The sequence below is a fragment of the Pituophis catenifer genome, unplaced genomic scaffold (assembly GCF_029215685.1).
Source record: "Pituophis catenifer annectens isolate HBS135680 unplaced genomic scaffold, rPitCat1.0.hap2 SCAF_12, whole genome shotgun sequence".
NCBI lineage: Eukaryota > Metazoa > Chordata > Lepidosauria > Squamata > Colubridae > Pituophis > Pituophis catenifer.
The window spans coordinates 17,494,350-17,518,301 of NW_027256892.1; the positions used below are offsets into that span (position 1 = coordinate 17,494,350).

General features: G+C 43.4%; 2 protein-coding genes across 2 annotated transcripts in view; both read left to right on the plus strand.

Annotated features, from left to right (window-relative positions):
- The window catches only part of NFRKB (nuclear factor related to kappaB binding protein), a 33,928-nt gene extending 18,894 nt beyond the window's left edge, over positions 1 to 15,034 (plus strand). The window contains exons 18-27 of the mRNA XM_070952443.1: positions 1,297 to 1,403; positions 1,915 to 2,038; positions 3,330 to 3,409; positions 4,345 to 4,565; positions 5,421 to 5,700; positions 8,591 to 8,854; positions 9,331 to 10,119; positions 10,875 to 10,981; positions 12,486 to 12,621; positions 14,199 to 15,034. Coding sequence (XP_070808544.1) covers positions 1,297 to 1,403; positions 1,915 to 2,038; positions 3,330 to 3,409; positions 4,345 to 4,565; positions 5,421 to 5,700; positions 8,591 to 8,854; positions 9,331 to 10,119; positions 10,875 to 10,981; positions 12,486 to 12,621; positions 14,199 to 14,324 — 2,234 coding nt within the window. The 3' untranslated portion in view covers positions 14,325 to 15,034. The remainder of the gene's footprint in view (positions 1 to 1,296; positions 1,404 to 1,914; positions 2,039 to 3,329; positions 3,410 to 4,344; positions 4,566 to 5,420; positions 5,701 to 8,590; positions 8,855 to 9,330; positions 10,120 to 10,874; positions 10,982 to 12,485; positions 12,622 to 14,198) is intronic.
- Positions 15,035 to 20,520: 5,486 nt separating this feature from the next.
- The window catches only part of ST14 (ST14 transmembrane serine protease matriptase), a 54,190-nt gene continuing 50,758 nt past the window's right edge, over positions 20,521 to 23,952 (plus strand). The window contains exon 1 of the mRNA XM_070952261.1: positions 20,521 to 20,592. Coding sequence (XP_070808362.1) covers positions 20,521 to 20,592 — 72 coding nt within the window. The remainder of the gene's footprint in view (positions 20,593 to 23,952) is intronic.

Below are 23,952 nucleotides of genomic sequence, written 5' to 3' on the forward strand. Positions count from 1 at the left end.
GCAATAACATTGCAGATTAGAATTTAATTTGTTTCTAGTTTTAAACTATGTTGTAAAGTCATCTGGAAAATTACCTATTGAAAGGTGGGATAAAAAGATCCTCAATACATTATGATTTCAAGTTTAATTTTTGAAATCAGCAAATAAAAGAGCTTGGCTGCAAAAGCAACCACACACACAGAGGAGATAGATAGCAAGAGGGATACATAATTAGACAATGCAGAGTAGCCTCATACCGTAGTTTTAAGAAAGCTCCAGAGGAAAGCCAGATGCTTAATGCTACTTCATTAAGTAAAAAGAGAAAAAAATATATAAGTAGTCCTCGATTTATAATCTGTTGCTTTTCGACTGTTCAGAGTTATGATGGACTTACCTCCAGGGGTACTTACAACCTGGTTTTGAACCTGCCTCCCACCCACATGATCAAATGAAGGCATTTCGGGTGCTTGACAATTTATGGCCATTTGCAGCATCCTGTGTTCACAAGACCACGTTTTACGATGCTTTTTGCTAAAAACTGACATTTACTTCTGATTTTCAGCAAAACCGGCTGAATAGGTTTGCTTAACAACTGATGCAAAAATCATAAAATTGAATCAGTCACATAGGTGACCCCTTCATAACCATCACAACCTATGACTATAATGGACAGGTTCCATTGCAATCATAAATTGCAAATACACACATCTGTGTTTATATATATGGTTTAGCATTATCTGCTCTACCTGGCAGTAGCTCTTCACTCCCTTAAACAAAGGTCTTTTCCAGCATAGGTTTTGGGGACTGAAGGTTTCAGGCATCAAACCTTGCTCTGTGTTGTAGAAAGCATAATCCAGAAATAGTTTTATCTGCCAGGATTCACTGGCTCCTGAATAACAGGCAGCAAAAGAAGGACCTAAAGAGATTCATCCTCTTGTGTCACATTACGGTATAGCCTTAGGCAGCTTGAAAGCAGGAAATCCCTTCTTAGCCCCAAAATAGGAACATTTTGATCTTTTTATAGGAAACAGGTCATATATTTGCATTTGAAGGAATGGAGAAGCATGTAGAGAAGGAAGCTGTAAATTAAGATCATAACCGATCATAGCAGTACAATATTATTCTTGGAATCTGGATTGTCTGCATAACAAGAGGGCTGCCTGCAAAATTTCTTTAGAGGAAAGGAGAAAAACTAAGTTCCAAGCTGAAGTGAGGAAGCCTTCAAATAAATGGGACAAGAATAGCTTGAGAGTTATTACTTCAGTACTGGATTCTGTCGGGACCCTGATTGTGCTTGGTCTTTTCTTGCTGTCTCAGTTCGGGATGCTGCAGCCCGTCTTCCAAACGGAGAGGGAACTCGTGCTGAAATTTGCGAGCTTCTGAAGGACTCCCAGTTTCTTGCTCCTGATGTCACCAGTGCTCAGGTAAGCCGTACGTGTTCAAACCGCCTTACTGGTGTCTCAGAATCCCCATAAATATGTGTGTTTCTTCCAACTGAAAATAGCAATGTATTGCAATCATTTTTAAAGACTGTAGTTTAGGAGAATGTGAGTAGAGCTGCAGATTAGCTAATGGAGTTGCAAAATATGCTTTTATAAATTTTTGACTATTACACCTCAGACTAGAAGTGATAACATGCAGGGAGATAAGTTACACTACAGCAACCAGGTTTTCTTAAAACTGAAGCATCAATTTAAAAATGTAGATATTAACAAGGGACATTTTACTGTAAATCTCAATATCCAGAGAATTTTGTGTGTGTTTTTCATTCATCTTGCCTCTTAGTTTCGAATGGTTTGGGTATCCAGTTCCTACTTGTAGGGCATATTTCTCATCCATCGAAAACATTCTTTTCTGATAAGTCACTGATAGTTGGCTTCTAAATTAACAAAAGTCTTCTGCACCCCTTAATTTCATGGTGACTCCTTTCCTTAGGTTAACACTGTGGTGAGTGGTGCTTTAGATCGATTGCACTATGAGAAAGACCCCTGTGTAAAATACGATATTGGTCGCAAACTATGGATATATCTACACCGAGACAGGAGTGAAGAGGAGTTTGGTAGGTATTGGCTAGAGGGATCTAACAGCGTTTAGTTCATTATAACGTTGTCAGTTTGTTGCAAACACGAAGTCAGCCCTGCATCCATCTTCTTACGTAACACACTCATTGCATTATAGAAATAAAAGAGGGAAAAAGCTGGCTGCTGCTCTTTACCCTAGAGAAAGTCTTTGGTTCCTCAGATGGACTATGGATGTCAATATATAGTCAATTCATGTTATAAGGTAAAGGTTCCCCTGCACATGCGTGCTAGTCTTTCCGGCTCTAGGGGGCGGTGCTCATCTCCGTTTCAAAGCCGAAGACACAATGCTGTCCGAAGAAGTCTCTGTGGTCATGTGACTGGCATGACTAAATGCTGAAAGCGCACGGAACGCTGTTACCTTCCCACCAAAGGTGGTCCCTATTTTTCTACTTGTATTTTTTACGTGTTTTCAAACTGCTAGGTTGGCAGAAGCTGGGACAAGGAACGGGAGCTCACCCTGTTATGCGGCACTAGGGATTCAAACCGCTGAACTGCCGACCTTTCAATCGTCTTAGCCACTGAGCCACCGCGTCTCCTAATTCATGTTATAGGGTACCCCATATATAAACTGGGTGGCTCAGCAGATTGATAGCATTGTGATTAACACCAGCTGTCTGCAATTACTGTAAATTCGAATCTCACCAGGCTCAAGGTTGACTCAGCCTTCCATCCTTTCTAAGGTAGGTAAATTGAGGACCCAGTTTGTGGGGGCAATAAGCTGACTTTGTATAAATATACAAAAGTATGAAGGCTATTGCTTAACGCATTGTAAGCCGCCCTGAGTCTCCGGAGAAGGGCGGCATATAAATCAAATTAAAAAAAAACTGGATTACTTCCTTCCTTCCTTCCTTCCTTCCTTCCTTCCTTCCTTCCTTCCTTCCTTCCTTCCTTCTTCCCTCCCTCTCTCTCTCCCTCCAAAACATGTTTTGCCCCGGTTTACTATAAATTTTTCCATTGCTGAGAGGATGCCCACAATTTTCCTCTTGTTCTCTTTGAATAGCCATTGCTTGCTCATATTCATAATTTAATGTGTAAGACTTATAAAAGCTGCCTATAGCTTTTCAAAGGATGGCAAGAAAGTGCTTTTAGAATGTTAGCAATTTTCATGTATGACTCACCTGCTCTAGACCGGCAAATTATGTCATCCGGCAGAGAGGGAATTCTTTGAACCACGTGTGTATTTTTTTAAGGAAAGGGCTGCCTAGGTGGTTCAGCCACCTCTCTCTCTCATCATCTGTTTGAGAACTGCTGCTGATTCTTTCCTTCCAGAGCGGATTCATCAGGCCCAGGCAGCTGCAGCAAAGGCCAAGAAGGCTCTTCAGCAGAAGCCAAAGCCTCCTGCAAAGACAGTAAGTTGCCTAGTATAGTCTTTGGGGCAAAAATTTTCAGAAGGATTATTTACTGCCCTACCTTGAAGGCTTGGGTTAGAGGTATCTTTGTCCATATCCTGTTCTAATTCTGGCTACAAACAAGTAGTTTGTATTTTCAAATGTGTTGGACCAATTCTAATTTAGGGAAGATGAGTCTGCAGTAGAAGAAAATTCCAATGAGTCCCTCACAGACTTGATTTGATACATAGACAAAGTCACAGAAAAACATCCCATCATTGTTAGTATCGATCTCAGTTCCTGATACAAGTAGTTGCATTTAGATAAAATGCAAATAAATAAAAAAATTAAATAAAAGCTAAATAAATAAAAGCGAGACTTTTTGAGTTGCTCCTGAGCTACTTAGGACAAGGGGTGGGCCATAAAAATGGAAGCCACAGATGGTTCATTCAAATGTATGAATTGGTGGGGACATAAACGGGATTATTGTATCTTACTTCTCTCATGAATAATGTGGTAAGTTGCGGTCGAATATTATGTGCAAAACAGCCAGTGAAAAACCTGTATATGATAAACAACAGGCTAAGGATAGAAAGTTGTGATTCCTTTTAGGAATTGTTGCCTTTTCACTGCATAGAGGAGTTACTGCTTGTTTTTTTGTTCTTCTCAAACCTGCGCATCGGCAGCTCATAAAGACTGAGCCTGCTCATCTAGTGGAGCTCTGCCTATAATGATCGGGGGCAGCTTTCTTGGTCTTCTCAATTCCATCTGAAATTGTCTGGGGTTGCATGGCAGGCACTTTAAATTTGCTGTATCCTTGAAATGCAGACTGTTTTTAGAAGATCTGGTGTGCTTCTTTCATCATGTGAACTTGTCCAGATTGTCAGAGGTGAATGCAGTGTGTGTGTGTTTGTGGGGGTGATCCAAGGAAATAAGCTCCTTTCTTGACATTGTAGAAATCCAGCACCAAGGAGAGTTCATCGAAAGGGGTCACCACCGGCATCTCCGAGCCCAGCCAGCTGAGCATTAGCGATTCCAGCATGCCGCCAACCCCGGTAACTCCAGTGACGCCTGCCGCACTCCCTTTGCCAGCAATGCCTATTTCACCCCCTCCGGTCTCTGTGGTTAGCAAGAGTTTGTCTTGCGTTACAACAGAGCCAGCAAAATCCAGCCAGAGGTAATTCTCTTGTACATCTTAATAAAAAAGTTGGAGCAGGTTGGAAATATCTGCAGGCAGAATAAGGATAAGGCAGGGGTAGGGATTAGAGAGCGTGCTAGACAGTTTAAACCTGCAAAAAGGAGGGAAAATATTACGAACGGTGCCAGGTTTCTTGGTGACAATCTTCTACAAGTGATTCCTCCAGAGCAGGGGTATCAAACTCAAGGCCCATGGGGCCGCCTGGAAATATCAAAGGACTGGCACTCGCGAGGCCCCTGTGTGGCCTGGTTTTGGCCAGCAGAATGCTGCTGGAGGCCGAAAACAGTCTGCATGAGGGCCCCACAAGGCCCATTTTTTTGGCCAGTAAAGTGCTGCAGGAAGCCGTTCAGGCTGAAAATGGGGCAGAGGGGCTGCGTGTGCCCCCCCCCCAGCCCTGTTTTGGCCAGCAGGGTGCTGCAGGAGGCATCCATTCCATCTCTTCTCCCTCCTGCCCCCCCCCCCTGGTGGCCCGCAGAGAACTACAGTGCTGATCTATCCCTCGAAGAAATCCAATTTGACACCCCTGCTTGCTCCAGAGCATAGCTGGTGACATAAGAATCTCAGGGACTGTTTGGAAAAACATTGTTGAATTAAGTGGTCTGGTTTGTTTGAAGAATGTCGAAATATTGGCAGGCTTTCCAAGCAATTTGGGGAAATGTCTTTTAAGTAGTGTTTCAAATGATAAAACTGTTTTTTGAACTATTGTTTTTTTTTTGAGAAAATAAGGGCCTGCATTGTAGCACTGTGTTTTGAGCACTTGATCCAGTTGAAACTCTGTGTTCTAGAAGAAAGGTTCTCATGAGGATTTTTTTGTTTTGTTTCATTGTTGCATAGCATCCTTTTGGTATCTTCTCCCACCATGCCCCAGCTTGGGACTTTGCTCTCCACCACACAGAACACTCAGGCTCAGCCTGGATCTCAGTTGCCAACCACGCGGACAGCTAGCCACACTACTTCCTCAGGCCTTCCTCAAGTCCGAGTAGTTGCAGCTCAGACTAGCCTTCCCCCACTGTCTCAGCCGGCCCAGGTGGTAGCACAACAGCAGCCATCTCTAGCATCCGTCCCTCAGATCCGGGTTCCTTCCACTTCTGTGCAAAGCAAAGTATTCTCTCAGGTGAGTAACACATGCAAATGAGCACAGATTTTAGTAATCTTCCTTCCAGGTGATCTCTCCACCTCTGTAATTTTACATCGTTGAATAGCAGTTGTACACAGTATAATTCAATGCATTGGAACTAAGGTATCTAAATAAATTACTACCCCTTTACTAGTGCCTGTAGAAAAGGGGAACAAGTGTAGGTGCTTCCTGTGTAAAAACGTAAATCCCTAAATGACACTATGGAGACTTCCGTTTTCACGAAATCTTTCCTAGATCTTCTTGCTGAGAAAAGCAAAATACTTTTGCTTGGGACTAGCAAGTTCTCTGGAGACAGGAGAATTTCTTAATGGGAAGAAATCCCATCTCATTTTAGCCTTCTTTAACCTATGTTTTTCATGGATAGACTTCTCTTTCCATTCCCTTTGGTAGAGAAATGGGCTTCATTCTTAAACCTTGTGGTTTTTGAATGCCCAGACCAGTGATTCTCAATCTTGGCAATTTTAAGATATGTACCCTTCAATTCTTAAAATTCCCCAGTCAGCCAATAAGACTCGCTGGGGAATTCTGGGAATTAAAATCCACACATCTTAAAAGTTGTTAAGGTTCAAAAATACTGGTCTAGATCATACATGGGGGAAGATGGGAGATAGATCTTCAGCCTCTGAACAATTTAAATGTCGCCAGCAAATAGATTCCGCAAAGCAGAGGCACAACTATGAACAACTTCCTTTGCAGAATGTGAGCAGTTTGTGTTGTCTCTGCTGCATCATTTGCGTTGCTAAAAAAAGGAAAACTGAGTATGTGTGGGTCTATCTGTCTGAATTCAGTTAAATTAGCTGAATTGGGGGAAAAAATGAAGGAAATGAGTCACAGACTCCAGTCATCTCTTAGATGTGCTTGTTTCCTCAAGTAAGTCACGAAACGGGAGAATTGTTCCAAGTGCATCTTCTTGTGCCATATCCGTCATTGGATGTTGGCAATCATGTTGGCGATCCTATCGTATTTGGACATTTCTTGGATAGTGTTGTGTGTTTTCCCAGATTCATAGAAGCTTCTCCGATTCCACATTCCAAATCGTAGTTTAAGGTTTATCATGCTTCTAGCGGACCGGGAAATTCTTAACACCCCTGTCCCATTTAAGAGGCGCCCATATTCGGAGCCAGTGTTAGGTTTTGCCGCCATTGCCATGATTTTCCTGGGAAATATATTACACCTCCCTCCTGTGCAAGGAGGGAGGCTGCTGCTGAGTTCCAAGGAAGGGAGCCATTCTCTGAGAGAGAGGAGGAAAGTTCTACATGCCGTTTGCTTTCAAGTTCGGTTTGTAAGTCCCATTCCAATGAGTCACAAAAATTAAATTTATCTGATAAGGTGACTGCAGATAAATTACTTACTGGAACAGACTGTCTGTTTGCGGTATAATCTTCCATTTTCTGCTGCTTCAATGGCTTGGATGAACTCCATGTTGCAGAGTGCTGTCTCTTTCCTTTTCCCCATTCTTAAAAATCCTGGCTTGTAGTATTGTTAAAATGTATCTAAAACAAATGGTAGCCACACTATATGTGCTTTTGTAAAAGTCCAGTATAGATTAAAAATAGATTAAAATGCGTTAAAAATATAAAAATACACATACACACATATACACACATATACATACATACATACATATACATACACACATACACACACACACACACACACACACACACACACACACACACACACACTCCCAATGGGCAGCAAAGGGTCTGCTGGCTGCCAGAAGAGAAAAAAGAAAGCCCAGAAACTAGTGAATTGTGATTTCACTGAACTAGGGCTGCATAACATCTTGGTTTACGTAGGTAGAACCTGGCTAAAGAGAAACACACATAAAACCTACGAAAAAGAAAGAAAAACAAATACACACACACATATACATATACATATACATATACATACACACACACACACACACACACACACACACACACACACACACACACTCCCAATGGGCAGCAAAGGGTCTGCTGGCTGCCAGAAGAGAAAAAAGAAAGCCCAGAAACTAGTGAATTGTGATTTCACTGAACTAGGGCTGCATAACATCTTGGTTTACGTAGGTAGAACCTGGCTAAAGAGAAACACACATAAAACCTACGAAAAAGAAAGAAAAACAAATACACACACACATATACATATACATATACATATACATACACACACACACACACACACACACACACACACACACACACACATATATATATATATATATATATATATATATATATATATATATATATATATATATATACAACACACACACACACACACACACAACCTAATTTACTTTTGGAAGAGCTCTTTACAGCCGTTGCTGCCTGTCCTCCATCTTCGCTCCACCCCCAGGAGAACCTATACTATTTCCTCGGGAAATATATAGTGTAGTAGTCTTCCCTTTGCTTTCTATACCGCTGTGCACATGCTTTCAAGTGGCTGCCACCACACCATGTGCTGTTCTTCTGAAGCCGCTTTGACCAATACGGTCTCCGCCTTCAGTCAATACTGATGAGCCAGCTGCCACTCACCAGGCCTGTTGATCTACGGGACGTATTTGATTCCCTCCAACCCGCCATTACAGCATAAAGCCATACTAGGTAGCCTCCCTCCCCCCTCAATCTGCCACCCGGTGGGATGCACTCTTTGGGGATTTCAGGCTCCCCCTGAAAGCAAATGCTTTCCAAGAGTCCAAGTGCATATTGGGCTAGAAAGGAGTCCTGACAAGAATATCCATATTTCCAAAAGTGATTTGGGGTAAGAGTGACGGCTACCTTGACATTTTTTTTTGGTTATGTGGAGCAATCTGAAGCAGAAAGGAACGGTGTTCAGGTGTTCTGCAATTGTTATGCTAATGACTTCTTCTCCCCCTTAGGCTGTCATGACTGTTCCAGTGAAAGCTCAGACCAGCCCAGTCCAAGTACAGAGGACAACTGTTGCTGTAACTGGAGCGGCCAATGTCACTGGGACAGGGATTCCTGCAAAACCTACACCTGTCCCCAAGCCGGCAAATAGTTCTCCGAACAGTGCAGTGCCCAACCCTTCCACCACTCCGTTGTCCTCCTCTGCCTCTTTATCCTCTTCCTCCTCGTCCACCACTGTCCTCCAGAACGTTGCTGGCCAAAATATCATTAAACAGGTGAGGATCCGCACTCTGCTAAGGAATCGCTGCAGGTATTTTACGGCTAACGATCTGCCCCTAGGAAGTTCACCAGCCACGCCTGATTTATTAAGCCCTTAAATTAATTCAAATAAAAAACTCATTAACTCCATGTCCTTCTCAACAGTCATAGCTCAAAAAGGAAGGAGATGGTAGAATAGAAGAGGAAATTCAGGCTTCTGGCAGCTGTGTTATAAATTAGGAAATAGATACCAGAAGGCTTCTTAGCCTTGTGATGGGCCTATTGCCCCGTTAATTTGCCTGGTTTTTAAAGACCTCTGAGCAAAGGTTTTAATCACTGGTCATAATCACTTATGACCAGTTTGGCCTTCCAACCCGGGTTAAGTTGGCATGGCTACACACAATATTGCCAGCATTGCTGGTATGGCTACACACAATACGACCAGTGTTTCTTAAAACAGAAAGTTCAGATCAATGCCTGTTTCGCTTTGCAGGTGGCTATTACTGGACAGCTGGGCATGAAGAGTCAGACTGGGAGCAGCCTCCCACTTACCACATCCAACTTCCGTATTCAAGGCAAGGATGTTTTGCGCCTGCCTCCGTCCTCCATCACCACAGATGCCAAGGGGCAGACAGTTCTCCGCATCACTCCGGACATGATGGCCACCTTGGCCAAATCTCAAGTCACTACTGTCAAACTGACTCAAGACCTCTTCAGCACGGCCGCTGCTACTGGAAGCAACCCTGCAGGGAAGGGCATCTGCGCCACTTTGCGTGTGACATCAAGCCCCATCCAGTCCTCGGACTCTCCCGCCAAGACCAGCACGCCCAACACCTCTGCTTCACCCAGTCCTGCTGGACCAACTGTGGTCAAAGTGACACCAGACTTGAAAACAGTGGAGTCTGCCAGTTCCGCCTTCCGACTGATGCCTGCTTTGGGCATGTCCATGGCAGACCACAAGGGCAAAGCCATGACCACGATAGCATCCTCCGAAGCCAAGCCAGCGGCCACCATAAGGATTGTGCAGGGCATGGGGGTGATGCCTCCCAAGCCTGGCCAGACAATTACAGTGGCCACTCATGCCAAGCATATGCCCTCTTCTTCAGTCAGCATACCTGGGGCTGGCCATACCTCCTCTGTTTCTCTGCCCACCATGACGGCTTCTGTCTCCAAGGCAGTGGCTGTGGTGTCAGCGGCAGGAACACCCATATCTATAGGACCAGGAACCTCCACTGTGCGACAGGTTCCTGTGAGTACCACAGTGGTTTCCACTTCCCAACCAGTAAGTAACGTTGATTTTCCAGAGACTCCCTGAGATGGGAAAGTCTCGGCATTGAAGATAATTCAATAGCTTTGTTGCTATTCTGGTTTCTTCCGTCATTAGGAATTGTTTACAAGTGCCGCATGGAAGGGTTTTATGCTGGGGTGAAATCCAGCAGGTTCTGACAGGTTCTGGAGAACCAATAGCAGAAATATTGAGTAGTTCTGAGAACTTGCAAATACCACCTCTGGCTGGCCCGAGAGAGGGATGGGAATGGAGACTTTGCAATATCCTTTCCCCAGGAGTGGGGAGGGAATGGGGCTTTTGCAGTATCCTTCCTCTGCCACGCCCACCAAGCCACGCCCACAGAACCGGTAGTAAAAAAATCTGAATTTCACCACTGGTTACATGTATTGCAATGGTTTGGGGGGGTTTTTTGCAGAAAATTTGGGGAAGGGGGCTTGCAGGAGGGGAGGGTATCACTTTCCTTTGGATATCTATCCCAAAGGTGCTTTTTCAAGAAGCAACTGGACTTCCTGGTTTTTTTCTCTGAAAACGTTTCGCTTCTCATCCAAGAAACTTCGGAAGAGCTGAGGAAGCTTCTGGGATGAGAAGCAAAATGTCTTCAAAGAAAAAAACAGTCCAGTTGCCTTTTGAAAAACCACCTTTGGGACAACGGTGACCTGGATGACTGAGAATCTCTATTGACCTTTGGACAATCTATAGGGCAGAAGAAACGGTAACAAATAATGTCTGCATATTATTTATTCCCCCAGGGGAAACTGCCTACCCGAATCACCGTGCCCCTCTCGGTCATCAGCCAGCCTGTGAAAGGCAAGAATGTTGTGACTGCTCCCCTCATCAAAGGCAACCTTGGGGCCAAGTGAGTAACGCAGGAGGAATTGGGAATCTTTCAGTAATGAATTTCCTAGGGCTGTAATTAGGCCCCTGGAAATCCAACAAGAGGATTGAAAGTTCTGAAATGTGCTAATTCTTTTAGCCGCTGACAACATTATAAAGCAAAACCTCTGCCTATAGAATGGGTTAAAAAAAAAATCCTGAATGATAGCAAATGTTGCCTAGCGTCTTTCTTTATTTGGCTATCCCCTCTAAATTGTTCAAATTCTTTTTTTAAAATTTTTATTTTATTTTAAACATAGTTAAAAAGACATACATAGACATACAACATATACAAGAATCTTACTTTCTTTTTCAGCTACTTAACAGTGATCCATTTCTTACTATATATTAATATTTACAGATATTATAATGTTAACTTATTCAGCCTTTTTCTCCTATTATATTTCATTTCTACTAACATGTTAATTGATCTATCACATTTTTCTCTTTCCCTTCTTCATTCCTTTAATTTATTTCCTTATTTTTCAGCCATTCATACTAATTATTCCACACTTTATAGTATTTGGTTTCCTCTTTCCCCTGAATTTCTTTAGTTAGTTTATCCAGTTCTGCGCATTCCAAAATCTTTTTAATTATATCCTTATCTGGTGGTGATTCTTCTTTCTTCCAGTATTGCGCATATATAATACGTGCTGCTGTCAATATATGTAGTATGAGATACTGTGTTTCTTTAGTATAATTTTCTATTGACATTGTCAATAAATTGTTCAAATTCTAACCTGGTTCTGTGGCTATTGAAATGTAATTCTCAGCTCCACAGAACGTAACATTTTCAGAATGAAAAATTAAATACTGCATTTGTTATTTTTTTGCAAGTTCTTTAAAGCACAAGGGAGATTTCCTGTCTACCCCTTCAGCTATATGGCAACTGTGTTTCCCCATAAAACAGTAGTGAAATGTGCAGAATTATTCTTTTTTTTTTTTTCTAGCATTTTTCCCCATAGATACAAGGTCCATGTTTTGGGATCAACTGAATGTTGATCTGTTGGTTGTGACAGGAATCGACTCACCAGCTGTTGCCTGAGTTGTGGGCTAAGAATGATTGGCCCAAAGTCACCCAGCCAGCTTTCATGCTTAAGTTTCCTGGTTTTTTAGCCTGGAGGCATAACCCCTATAGCAAATCGGCTGTCATAGTGAAATGTGCAGAATTCAACTGAGATCCTGGAAACACAAACTTTAAAGATAGAGGCACTACTAGAGGGAAAATGATGTTTCTTCCTAAAGCAGGTGAACATCAACTCCTTCCCTGCTAGAGATGGTACTAGTTTGATAAAAACAACAGCTTTTGCTAGGTAAAACTTTGGGAAATGTCCCTGTGAAATTGAATCCTTCCTGACGTTTTTGTGAACTATTGGGAACCTGGAGGCTGCAGTAACTAATGCAAAAAGCCCAGCCTAGTGCAAAAGAGTCTTATCGCTTTCTGCTTCCAATCTCCCCCTGACTTCTGGATGCCTTTCTTTCCACAGCATTAGCGGGTTGGGGCGGAATATCATCCTTACCACTATGCCAGCTGGAACAAAACTGATTGCTGGGAACAAACCAGTGAGCTTCCTGACTGCCCAGCAGTTGCAACAGCTGCAGCAACAAGGACAGGCTGCCCAGGTAAGGAACCCCGTTCAATGTCTTCATGGCTTGGCTTTGAATTTTAATTTAATTTCATTTTAATTTAATATTTAAATTTATATACTGCCCTTCTCCCAAAGGACTCAGGGCAGTGAACAGCCACAGGTAAAAAACATAGAATACAAAATTTAAAAACAATTTAAAATATATTAAAACAATTTATTTAAATCCCCCATTTAAAATTCAAATTAAAATTACACCATTGGAGAGTTAGGCCAGCCCGGCTTGATGAAATAAAAAAGTTTTGAGGGCCCGAAGGAAAGTACGTAGATCCGGGGGGAGCTCGTTCCAGAGGGCAGATGTTCCCACAGAGAAAGCTCTCCCCCTGGGGGCCGCTAGTCGACATTGTTTGGCCGACGGCACCCTGAGGAGCCCCTCTCTGTGGGAGCGTACTGGCCGGTGGGAGGCTCTCGGCGGCAGAAGGTGGTCTCGTAGATATACAGGTCCTAAGCCATGGAGCGCTCTAAAGGTGGTCACCAACACCTTGAATTGCACCCGGAGGACCACCGGGAGCCAGTGGAGCTCACGCAGGAGAGGTGTTACATGGAGCACCATGACGTCACCATCGCCTTGATGATTGCAATTTATTTATTTATTTGTGCACTTAGAGCAGGGGTCCTCAAATTATGGCCCGGGGGTCGGATATGGCCCACCAAAGCCATTAATCTGTCCTGCGCAGGACCATGAGGCTGCCCTGCCCACATCACCCCACCTACCTGCCGGCCCCCACCCACTTTCTGGAGGCCGAGGCCAAAAATGGGATGCGTGGAGGCCTCAGGAGGCCAAAAACGGGTTCATTTTGGGCAGCAGAGTGGTATTGGAGTGGTACGGTTACCTTCCCTAGCCTCCAGGGTGGGTGGGAGGGAGGGAGAGAGACACACACAGAGGGGAGGGAGGGGGGAGACACACACACACACACACACACACACACACACACACACACACACAAACAGAAGTCCCTCATCTGCTCCCAAGGCAGCCACATCCCTTCACTAACCTGCTTTCCACCCCCGGAGCATAACAAATTAAAGTTTAATTTGTGTGTATTGTTTAATGGACTGCTAAATTGGCCACGCCCACCCAGTCACATGACCACCTAGCCACACCCACCCAGCCGGTCCAGCCCCCACAACAGTCTGAGGGACCGTGAATTGGCCCCCTGTTTAAAAACTTTGAGGACCCCCGACTTAGAGAGTGCTTCGGTCAGAGGATTTGAGGGGCATGGGTGAAGCAAGCTTTAAGTAAGAAATTTGGTTTAACGACAGACTTTCCCCCTAGTACCATGAATGCAGTACTGCAGGCTACTTCTGCTGCCTGCAATTTGGCAGTTCGAATCTCACCAGGCTCAAGGTTGACTCAGCCTTCCATCCTTCTGAGGTCGGTAAAATGAGGACCCAGATTGTTGGGGGCAATAGACTGACTCTGTAAACCGCTTAGAGAGGGCTGTAAAGCACTGTGAAGCGGTATATAAGTCTAAGTGCTATTGCTATTTGCTAGCATTGATATTTTGTGCGGTGTGGGGGAGGTTTCTAATCTCATTGTCCTGTTCTGTACAGGTGCGGATTCAGACCGTTCCAGCCTCTCATCTCCAGCCGGGAACAGTCTCTGGCACTACAAAAGCCGTATCCACTGTAGTTGTCACAGCAGCCCCATCTCCAAAACAGACCCAGGATCAGCCGTGAAAGTGTCAGCGGAATTATTATTTTTTTCCCAACTAAGTCTCGAGTCCTCTCGCGCCATTTTCACCCGAGCGACATCTTGCTCAGGTGGGACTTGGCAATGTGCGGGTTGGTTCGGTGGTCTCTTGGGTTCTGAATAGGCAGAACCCACCAATACAAGCCCAGCTAGCGTAGCACGCTAGTGAAATCCACATTGAATTTTGAATGAGGAGGAGCCTCTTTGAATTATTGGCTCGTGTTGGTGGGAATGTATGTTTCTACAAGGGATTCTGAATAAGACAAGAAGAAGAAAGGGAGTGTTGGAAGTAGTGGACACTGGGTTGGACTTTGCAATCTGGATTGTTATTGTTTGTTCCCAATGTTTTTGTCTGTTCTGTGTATGTTTATGATTGTTTTTTGAGATCTGACACCACTTTGGGTTGATGGTCTTTCCTTCTGTGCGCAGGTGTTTCTCTCGCTTGCACCAATTGCACAAGAAAATCTCATACGTAGATGAGCTAGTTGTGAATAAAGAGAGTTAAATTCTTTTGTTCCCTCTAAACTCCATTTTGAAAGATGTTAGTGGCCTTAATGGGACAGGAAAATCGCTTCTCGAAATCACAGGTGAAGCCAACCTTACCCGAGCTTGGTGACCACTTACCTGCTCACTTTAGCGGAGATTGAGCCTAACTGTTGATTTTTATTGCTTTTTGAATAAAGATTACCAAACTTTATGAACGAACGTCTGATGTCAGCTCAGCTATATTACCTGAACTTTTTTGTTCTATTGTAAGCTTATCATTTTTCAAAAGTGATACGAAGCGCAAAAACGAATATTTTGTCTGTATTTTTGCTAAGAGAGAAATGCCACGTCTATGAACCACGATAGTTATTGCATACCATGTTGGTCTTGTTTTTTTTAAAGTCAGAGTTGCTAGCTATTACGATGTCATCTGACATTAAAATCAGATGTTAATCAAGTGTATGGTACATTATTGCCAAAAAATGGGAATCCAAATCTAGCTTCTACTTTGGGGTGCAAGAATCAGAAAAGTTGGAAAAACATAACAAACAATACACTGGTTTTTTTTGAAAATGGCGCTTTGTTTGATAACTAGTAATGAGAATTGTAGAATTTGGCAGACACCTGCCATTTTCTGTATGTTTATTCAAACAATATAGTAAAATGCACATAATTCAGAAGAAGTATTTTGGACCTTATAGGAACCCAGAGCAGTTCTGGTGAGCTTGCTTGGCTTCAATCATATGTCTGCAAGATCCAGGAGGAAAAAAATAAAGATGCCATTGTTTTCATGAACCAATCATTAACATAATTTGCTTGAGGCAGCCCTTAAAAGCATCCTTGCCCTGAAGTCTGAAAAGGTGTGTATGCATTGTTTTAGCGGGCAGCTGACGTGCTGCATTCACACAAGAGCCAAAGCACTTCTTTAAAAAAATTTTCAAAGCATAAAGATCCCTCATAAACGCTGGAAAAATGCACAGGCTTTGAAATAAAGAGATGAGCAGACATTTATTCTCCTTTAATGGACCATCTCATTCTACCATCTGCATACACCCTATATAGAACAATCATCAGAGTATCTTAAGATCCACAAAAGGTAAAGTAATTTGCAACAGTTGGGATTTTCTCTTTGCTTGAGATGCAGAAGAGATTTAAAGGAGCTCCTGCTTGAACAGGGGGCTGGACTAGAAGACCTCCAAGGTCCCTTCCAGCAATTTTCTGATTCAAATTAATTCAAATTCTGCCCCGATAGTCCTGAGGGTGAACTTCTCATTATAGTTTCTCCTTTTCAAGCTTTTCTAGGCCACTGGTTTTGTCTGGTTGACTGGCTTGCTCTTCTACTGTTCAACCAGCATTTCCTTTTCGGCTGGATATTTTTCTCACTGGATTTTAAACCCTCCAGGTAGCAACATGTTCTTGTGTAATGAATACTTGGGATGATCTAAAGACAGTGTTAGACATCCTGATGGACTCACTGGACAGCTTGCAGTAAATACACCAGTCAGTGATTCCGTAAAATTGCTAGGAAACGCAGTCCTCTGCTATGACTAACTTTTCCATTAATTATGCCTCCTGATGCTGAAGTTATTCTTCATATATTTAATATATCTTGCTTTTCATTCAGGTACTTCATTCATTCACACACTATTTCCCCCCTGTAGTCTAGGTACTTTTTAAACTAAATCTGCAGTGAATTTCGGCAATGTGAATTAATATTAGTATTATTAATATCATTTTCCTAAGAAACACAACTCTATCTCTTTATATCTATCTATCTATCTATCTATCTATCTATCTATCTATCTATCTATCTATCTATCTGATCTATATCTAATCTCTCTCATCTCTCTGTCTATCTAATCTATATCTATCTATCTATCTATCTATCTATCTATCTATCTATCTATCTATCTATCATTTTCCTAAGAAACACAACTCTATCTCTTTATCTATCTAATCTATATCTAATCTCTCTCATCTCTCTGTCTATCTAATCTATATCTAATCTATATCTATCTATCTATCTATCTATCTATCTATCTATCTATCTATCTATCTATCTATCTCTCATCTGTCTGTCTGTCTGTCTAGCTAGCTAGCTAGCTAATCTCTCATCTGTCTGTCTGTCTAGCTATCTAGTTACCCTGTTTCCCCCAAAATAAGACATCCCCTGATAATAAGCCCAATCGGGCTTTTGAGTGCATGGCAATAAGGCCAAGCACTTATTTCAGTGTTCAAAAATATATAAGACAGGGTCTTATTTTCGGGGAAACACAGTATCTAATACATATCTAATAATAATAATAATAAATAAAATAATAAATATATCTAATCTCTTCCCCCCCCTCTCTCTCCCTATTCTCTCTCTCTCTCCCTCTCCCTCTCCCTCTCTCTCTCTCTCTCTCTCTCTCCCCTCTCCTTCCCTCCCTCCCTCCCATTGTTTTCTGGGCATCTTTGATTTGGCAGAAATTTGTCACCATTGGCTGTCTGAATATTTTTTAATTACTGGCTATTTTACTTCATTGCTCTGGCCTTTTAACCCTAGAGAATCTGCTCAAGAGGGCAACAGCAGAGTTGGCTGTCCCTCGCAGAAATGCTAGGATTACAACTCCTCAAAGTCTCAACCCCCCCCCTCCCAAGAGGTTGAGTGGATGCCTTCAATTCTGGAAGCCAGTCATTTCAGAAAGAGCACCCATTTTCCTGCCCAACCAAAGTGTTCCGTGCCTGAATCACAGTTCAAGGTTGCAATTGTTTGCTGTACTAAGGCCAGTGCTTAAAAACACGTTTTCTCCAGTCGTGTATTTTCCTATCTCTTTGGAAGCACATTGCATTAGCCTACTCCAATAATAACAGAGATCTATCCAACCAGTTTACTAAATAAACTACCCTTGGCTATATGTCAAGGCATACAGTAGTCCATATTACTGGTCAGGGCTAGAATTGACCAAGCCACAACCATCGTAGCCTGTGCTTTAGATGGTAGTTTGCTGCAAACCATTGCCACCTGAAATAAATCGGTATCCATACAAGAAATGTGTGATTCCTCTCAATTCTAACGACGGTTTGTCCACCATCCCATTAACTTATTTCTAAAACGACCTGCTTTTCCAGATACCTACATGCACTTCGTAACTCTGAATCCCATCCTGGTGTGGTTTATTCAAACCATCATCAAATCATGTGAGCCCAGCAGACGTACAGAGGCAAACCCTATGGGGAAGTTAAATCAGTTTTGCATAGTGGTTAAGGCGCTGGCGTTGAGTTCTAGTCCTGCCTTAGGCCTGAAAGCCAGCTGAGCGACCTCACAGGGTTGTTGCTGGGAAAATAGGAGGAGGAAGGCGTATCGGGTATATTCAGCCCCTTGAGTTATTTATAGAAAAAGGAAAGAAAGGTGAAAAGAGAGCTAAAAATTTTGTTAGTTCTTGGGTTGTCCATGGAAGAACTGAAGAGCCAAGGAAGAGACAGGCAGCTTGGGACGGAGGACCAGGCTAAAGAGCCAGGGGTCTCTATCAGCTGAACCCACCAAGGCAACCCCTCCTTTGCTCCGCGTCCCATGGGGTTCTTCCGTCTACGAGTGGCCAGTCTGGAGTAGCTCTCCTTGGCAGCCCAGCAAGTCCCTCCTGTCAGGAGCCCTTCTCTCCTCCCCCACCCATCTTCCTCCATCTCTCAGGGATCTCACCTTCAGCTTCCCCCACCTGGGCAAGGGGAAAAGAGCCTTGGTAGTACAGTGGTCTAAAGCACCCTGTTATTAAGAACAGCTGCCTGCAATTACTGCAGGTTCGAATGTCGACAAGGCTCAAGGTTGACTCAGCCTTCCATCCTTTCTAAGGTAGGTGAAATGAGGACCCAGATTGTGGGGGCAATAAGCTGACTTTGTATAAATATACAAAAGAATGAAGGCTATTGCTTAACGCATTGTAAGCCACCCTGAGTCTCCGGAGAAGGGCGGCATATAAATCAATTTTTAAAAAAAGGGGGGGGGGCCTCCACTGCTACTCAAGGAGAGAAGCAACCGGGAATTAAGGAGAAACTTCCTAACAGTGAGGACAGTTAACCAGTGGAACAGAAGTTGCCTTCAGAAGTTGTGGATGCTCCATCACTGGAGGCTTTTAAGAAGGGACTGGACAGTGACTTGTCTGGAATGGTATTTTTTATTATTATTATTATTTATTGGATTTATATACCGCCCTACTCCCGAAGGACTCAGGGCGGTGAACAGCCACAGAATAAAACACATAACTACAAAAATTTAAAATAGAATAAAAAAGAATTAAATAATTTGGCTGAGACAAATTTAAAATACCCCATAATTTAAAAACAAATTAAAATTTGCATTTAAAAAGGGGAGAAGATTTAGGCCAGGCCAGCTTGATGAAATAAGAAAGTCTTGAACGCGCGACGGAAGGTGCGCAGATCCGGGATCCTCCGTATCTCCGGGGGGAGCTCGTTCCAGATCGTAGGTGCCCCCACAGAGAAGGCTCTCCCCCTGGGGGCTGCCAGTCAACATTGTTTGGCCGATGGCACCCGGAGGAGCCCCTCTCTATGGGAGCATACTGGCCGCTATATCCTGCTTGAGCAGGGAGTTGGACTGGGAGGCCTCCAAGAAATGGAGTAGGGCCGTGATGGCGAACCTATGCCACGCATGCCAGAGGTGGCACGAAGTGACCTCTCTGTGAGCACGTGAGCCATCGCCCTAGCTCAGCTCCGCGGAGCATGCATGCATGCCTCCCACCGGCCAGCTGGTCTTTGGGTCTCTGCCGTGCATGCGGGGGTGGGGTGGGGTTGGGGTGCATGCAGGAGGGACACATGTGGGGGCTGCGTGCGCATGCACAGGAGGCACGGCACATGCGTGAGGGCTGCACACACATTGCATTTTGGGGGTTCGGGCACATGCTTTGGGCACTTGGTGTGGAAAAGTTTACCCATCACTGGTGTAGGGTCTCCTGCTTGGGGAGCAGAAGGGGGTTGGACTAGATGACCTACAAGGTCCCTTCCAACTCTTAATCTGAATCCCTTCTGATTGATCGAGGGTCTCCTGCTTGAGCAGGGGGTTGGATAGAAGACCTCCAAGGCCCCTTCCAGCTCTATTCTGATTGGCTCTTACTTCCCGCCCCTCACCTGCCAGCAGGAGAAGCGGGCGGGGCCCCCTCGCCGCCAGGTAACTCAACCAGCAGCAGCCGCAGCAGCAGCTCCGCCCCGCCGCGGGTCACCTGTGCGCGCAAAGGGCGATCCAGGAAGGCGAGGGAGGCAGAGCGAAAGCGAACCAGCGCGCCCGCCAGCGCCCCAGTTCCAGCAGGCGAGAGAGAAAGAAGGGACAAGAAAAAGGGGAGGAAGAAAACAAAAAAAAAAAAGAAAGATTTAAAAAACCGTCCTTCTTTTCGCAGCGCGAACACCGGATGTGTCTGGGTCAGCCCCAGTCTGGGTTTTCCCCCTTGGCTTTGTAGAGCTTTGCGTCTCTGGAAGCGAGACAAAAGTTGGAGAGAACTTTGCGCCCGTCGTCTGCAGTTCGATTTTTTCCTTCTTCTTTTTTTTCTTTCTTTCTTTTCCTTTTTGGGATTTTGGACTCTCCCGTCCCTCATCATCACTCACCTCCCCCACCCCATCCCACCCACCCCCCCGCCGTCCTTTGCCCCCCCCGTCTCCGGAAAGCGATTAATCGATCCATGAAGGCTGCCTCTTCCTAATCCCGAAAGAAAGATGAATATTTATCGCCCACCTTCGGGGGCCAAAACGAAGGTCTCCGGCCTGAAATACAGCAGCAAGACCGAGGTGAGCGCTTTACTTCCTGGTTATTTCTTTTTTTGGGGGGGTCGGGGTGGGGGTGGGGGCCAAAGGGGGCTTTAAAAAAAATAATCGGGATTTTTTAAAAAAAAATATTATTTTTAAAAAAACAATGGAGCAGCGATCTCCTTAAAAGAGTTTGGAAAGCGAAGCCGGCGATTCCGGAGTGGTGATGGATCCTGGCCAAGTTTTTTGTTGTTGGTTTGTTTGGTTGTTTTCCCTGCCGTCTCTTTGTTGGGCTGCGAAGGGGGTCCTCGGATAAGGGATTCTGAGCCTGGGGGAAATCTCAGGGGGTCTCCAGCAGGCTGGGTCTCCCATTTTGGCGTTTGGAGGGGCTTCGTTCCAGAGAGATTTAGGCTTTGGGTGGAAGAGAAAAGAGGGAAGGGGAAAAAATAAAAATAAAAGAAGAGGAAACTTGATCCGGGAAGTAGAGCTGTTCAGGTGTTCAAAACTAGTCTTCTAGGGCAGAAAGGTGTGCAAAGGTGAAAGATGGCCTCAGATTCTTGGGAGGAGAAAGGTAGCAAAATGGAAAAGGGCAGCAGATCAGATCAGAATCAGATCCCCTGTGATGGTCTTAGGCCAGCAGAGGAAGAGGAGGAATGAAAAACAGCTAAAACAGATAGTCCTCGACTTACAATGGTTTCGTTTAGCGACCGTTCAAAGGGACCACAGGACTGGAAAAAAGTGACTTCAGGGTTTGTCACACTTTCGATCGGTGCGGCTTCCCCATCTTCATGTGATCAAAATTCAGAGGCTTGGCTCCCGACTCAAGTTTACGGCGAGTGTCCTGGAGTCACTTTCTGACCAGGAAAATCAATGGGGAAGCCAAATTCACTTAACAGCTGTGTTACTAAAGGGAAAATCTGCAGTGATTCGCTTAACGACAATGGCAAGAAAGGTTGTAAAATTGGGGCAGGGACTCACTTAACAGCTGTCTCGGTTAGCAACAGAAATTTGGGGCTCAGTTGCGATCGTAAGTCGAGACCCACCTGTCATGTTAAAAACGAAAAAGAGAGATAAAATAGACCAAGATACAAAACTAGAAATATAGAAGAGTCTTTTGCATTATCCTTAAATGGATTTAGTTGGCCATATATTATTTTTTTTTATCTTTGTGTGTGTGTTACTTATCCCTTTATAAATTTTATGTGTGTGTGTGTGTATGTGGATAGATAGATAGATAGATAGATAGATAGATAGATAGATAGATAGATAGATAGATACAGTGGTGGGATTCAGCCAGTTCGCACCACTTCGGGAGAACCGGTTGTTAACTTTCTGAGCAGTTTGGTGAACTGGTTGTTGGAAGAAATAATTAGGGCAGAGAACCGGTTGTTAAATTATTTGAATCCCACCACTGAATGGATGGATGGATGGATGGATAGATAGATAGATAGATAGATAGATAGATAGATAGATAGATAGATAGATAGATATAGACAGACACACACAACTAAAATTTATAAAGGGACAAGTAACATGCACACAAAAATAAAAAAATAATATATGGCCAACTAAATGCATTTAAGGATAAAGCAAAAGACTCTTGACTTACAAATCCAATATTCATTACTTTGAAGCATGGGCCATCATCTGATAGATTGACAGCAGATTCTTTGAAAAGAAAGGTAGGAAAATTGAATTGACTGCAGTATATGAATGATAGATTTCTGGAAGCATAGTGGTGGCTTACATTTGCTGAAGCAGAACTCAGGGGTGGGAACTATGCTACCAGTGCGTTTCTCAAGGTTTCCTGTGTAGAATGAAGTGAAAGTATTCACAGTGACCTAAAATACTCTGAAGTTGAGCAACGATGACGGTGGTGATGATGGGTTGGTGGTTAAAGTCTCTGCAGCAGAAGGCCAAAAAAAAAAAAAAAAAATCATCCTGAAACTGAAAATAATGTTTTGCTCTGGAATTTGTGTTGGAAATTAGACTTCCAATATATTGCAGTATGAGCGGCACGAAGCAGTGCCTACTTCTTGGATATTTCCAGAGATGTTTCATTTAAGGGTAGGATTGGTTTGACCTTGAAGAGGTGAATATTGTCTTCAGATCATTTAGACTTCCTGTTAAGGCAGAGGTCCCTAACCTGGGCAACTTTAAGATTTGTGGACTTCCAACTCCCAGAATTCTGGGAGTTGAAGTCCACAAGTCTTAAAATTGCCAATGTTGAGGACCCCTGTGTTAGGAAATACAGAACCTTTTTCTTCCCACACTGTAAATGTGATATTTCACCTTCTCATTCCTGTTTTAACCCATCAGTGGAGAAAGATTTTAGGATTGTTGTACCTGTTTCAAAGAAGAAGAAGGGGATGGCAGAGAATGAGGTGGCTGGATGGAGTCACTGAAGCTTAAATGGACTCCAGAGGATGGTAGAGGACAGGAAGGCCTGGAGGAACGTTGTCCATGGGGTCACGATGGGTCGGACACGACTTGGCAACAAACAATAACAGCCTGTTTCAAAACAGATATAATCCTATGTATTGGGGTAGTTAAACCTCAGCTTTGAGTTTCCTCTTCTTAGGGATTTGCCAAAATGGAAGTCCATTTGTCTTCTGCTGGGAGTGATGTAAGACATTTTCCTTTAAAAAAAAAAAAGCATGATTTTTACTGGCCAAGGGTAGGGTAAATTAACTAATTTATGGATTGCCTTGACTCTTCAGGATGGGGCAGACTAAGTGTATATCAAGTTGATGATATTACAAAGGGTTTAGGATGCAGTTTGGATCTTTCTTCAGCATCTTTGGTGATACTGCTGTCCGTTCTTCTCTGATCTATTGACTGAACATTATAGGAATTGAGGTCTTATCTCTCTGGCAGGAAGGTTGTCATAAATACGTTTTAAGGATCTGTTTTGATTGGATCAGATTAGTACTTGGATGAGAAACCACCAGAAGATCTCAAGATTCTGGGTTGGACTGGGAAGTGAAATGTCTTTATACTTTGGTTTCTCTTAGTCATATGATCAACATTCAGTAATCTATCCGAGCAGGAAGATAAGATGAAACTAAATGCTTAGGAAATAAAGCAAGATTTATATTCAGACATTAGGAGTTACCTTTGGTTGAAGGCCAAAAATCAGAAGAAGTCTTGCAGCATCTTTTCAGACTAAAACATTGTATTAAAAAAGCTTCTGTGAACTATGGCTCACTTCATCTGATGCGTGGAGCAGTTCCATGGATAGAAGGTTTAAATTAGGATAAAGGTAGAGGTAATACAGATGCATTTTACATGTGAGGCAGATTATTATCAACTGTTGATATGAAAATGAATTGTAAAGCATTGAGAGTTAATTTAATTTAATTTATCAAATCTCTATGCCGCCCAACTCCCAAGTTTGAGGGA